Here is a 2,105-nt window from a genome sequence, read left to right as displayed (position 1 = left end):
GGAGTCCTGCCCCCCAGCCCCCTCCTCCCTCAGACCCAGGAGTCCAGGCCTCCAGTCCCCTCCTCCCTCAGACCCAGAAGTCCTACCCCAGCCCCTTCCCCCCTCAGTCCCAGGAGTCCTGGCCCCCAGGACCTCCTCCCTCAGACCCAGAAGTCCTGCCCCCAGCCCCTCCTCCCTCAGACCCAGAGGAGCCCAGCCCCCCTGCCCACCCCCACACCTGTGTGGACCTCCGAGACTGACGCATGAGCCGAGAGCGAGCCTTCCGCTGAGATTCAGACTCCTCATCCCGCACAGGCATCTGGTAGGACCTGAGTGAAAGGTTCCCAACCTCAGTAAGGGTTCCTTTGGGTCCTGTTCCCGTCCCACGGCTAACACTTTTCAGGGAAGGGAAGTTCTGCCAGAGAACATCAACTCCCAGCAGACCCTGGGACAACCTCCCCCTTGGGAGCGCTGCCCGAGGCCCTGGGGCCTCCTGGGCCACACAGCGTCTCCCTGATGGAGAGAAAGAGGCTTCCTTCCCCCCACCCCCGCCGTCCCCCACAGCCTCTTTACCTCCGCCGGTCCCGGGAGTCGGCTGGGGGCGCCGTGGGGGCCGCAGGGACATTTGGCCTCACCGGGGAGTCGGGCCCCAGAATTCTGGAGGGAGGAGTGGGATCATCCGAGGGAGGATGCCTGGAGATCTCAGACCTGAGAAGTCATTCATTCAGCAAATACCGTTACTCAAGCTCAAGTTACGCGGCAGGTGCTGGATATGCCACACCGAGCAACAAAAAGAATGATCTCTGCCCCAGTGAGTCAAATGTGTGCGGCAGAGACGCAGAACCAACAAGCGCGAGAGGAGCCCATCACAGAACAGGCCAGAAGGCTAAAGTGCTTGGGAGGAAAGCGCGCGCCTGACAGCAGGTGGGAGGGTGTGCGTGTCCGGACACTGCGGCAGCAGGGGCGCGAGGTCCGAGCGGGCCTCACAGACAAGGTGACGCTCATACACAGACCCGAGGAAGGGAGGAAGCAAGCCGGGGTGGGGGTGGTGCAGAGCAGAGGCCCTGGGGCAGCAGTGTGACTGCGTCAAAAGGGACGGGGTGGGAGGTGGGGACCGAGGCAACGGGAGGCCCCCGCGACCCTGGAAGCTTAGCTGTGAGCTTTTATTTGACGCGCCACGACGAAAACTGAGGCAGAGGGCGGTCGGGGCAGAGACCCCAGAGGGCAAAAGCACTTGCTCGGGATCAAGCTGACAAGTTGGGACCCGACCTGCCTCCCACCCGGAAAGGCCCAGGCCCCTGACTGGCACTCACAGGGCACAGGGCTCCGGCACCTTACGGGAGGGGGTGGGCATAACTCTGGCGAGGCGGGGCTCCTCAGCCTGCGGGAAGAGAAGACCAGAGGAGGACATTCTCCTCACCGAGGTGGGCCTGGCCCCCGCCCCCGCCCCTCACCCCACTCACCTGCGGGGAGGTCCCTTCCAGCCGAGAGGACGAGGCTGAGCGCTGCAACCCAGCCCCAGGGGTGCCCTCGGCCCCCCGCCTGTCTGTGGGACCCAGGGCACCAGAGCTTCCCGTCTTCTGGAGGCCAAAGCGCCTGGAGAAGGGGGCCTCTTCTGGGGGCTGGAGAAGAGAACAGCCTCAGGGAGAAAGGACCCTTCTCGGCCACTTCAAGTGTCGCCCCCAGAAGGACCACAACAAACCACTATTCCCATCAGCCCCCGGGGCAGATGCAGCCAGAAAAAAAGCAATCGGTTGTTCTGGAAGATCCTGGAAACTGTCATCTTCACCTTACATACCCTGAAAAGAGGTCTACAGACTCATGACATCTCTCCCCTCCCTCCCCAAATAGTATGACCTCTAGGGCATCCAAACTCACCATGGGGCTCTGAGGGCTAGCGGGTGGTGGAGAAGACACTCCGTTGAGAGTTCTGGATTCTGTGGAGGGTGGCTCTACGGTGCGGGAAAACGGAGATGCCAGGTGCCTGTCAGAACCGGCCCCTCCTCCCTCAGGCCCAGGGACCCAGACCTCCCAGCCCCTCCTCCCTCAGACCCATGAGTCGTGGCCTCAGCCCTTCAACCCTCAGACCCAGGAGTCCAACTCCCAGCTCCCTCCTCACTCAGACC

General features: G+C 63.3%; 1 protein-coding gene across 1 annotated transcript in view; it reads right to left on the bottom strand.

Annotated features, from left to right (window-relative positions):
• PPP1R12C (protein phosphatase 1 regulatory subunit 12C) overlaps positions 1–2,105 on the bottom strand; it is a 20,731-nt gene that overhangs the window by 2,568 nt on the left and 16,058 nt on the right. The window contains exons 10-14 of the mRNA XM_040465200.1: positions 1,858–1,931; positions 1,443–1,601; positions 1,293–1,360; positions 553–687; positions 218–308 (exon numbers count right to left, since the gene is read on the bottom strand). Of these exons, the coding sequence (XP_040321134.1) occupies positions 218–308; positions 553–687; positions 1,293–1,360; positions 1,443–1,601; positions 1,858–1,931 (527 nt within the window). The remainder of the gene's footprint in view (positions 1–217; positions 309–552; positions 688–1,292; positions 1,361–1,442; positions 1,602–1,857; positions 1,932–2,105) is intronic.

The sequence above is a fragment of the Herpailurus yagouaroundi genome, unplaced genomic scaffold, assembly GCF_014898765.1.
Source record: "Herpailurus yagouaroundi ecotype Mexico unplaced genomic scaffold, PumYag 557, whole genome shotgun sequence".
In the NCBI taxonomy this organism is placed as follows: domain Eukaryota; kingdom Metazoa; phylum Chordata; class Mammalia; order Carnivora; family Felidae; genus Herpailurus; species Herpailurus yagouaroundi.
Note: the sequence above shows the minus strand (reverse complement) of the source record. Positions and strands in the feature narration are given on the sequence as shown.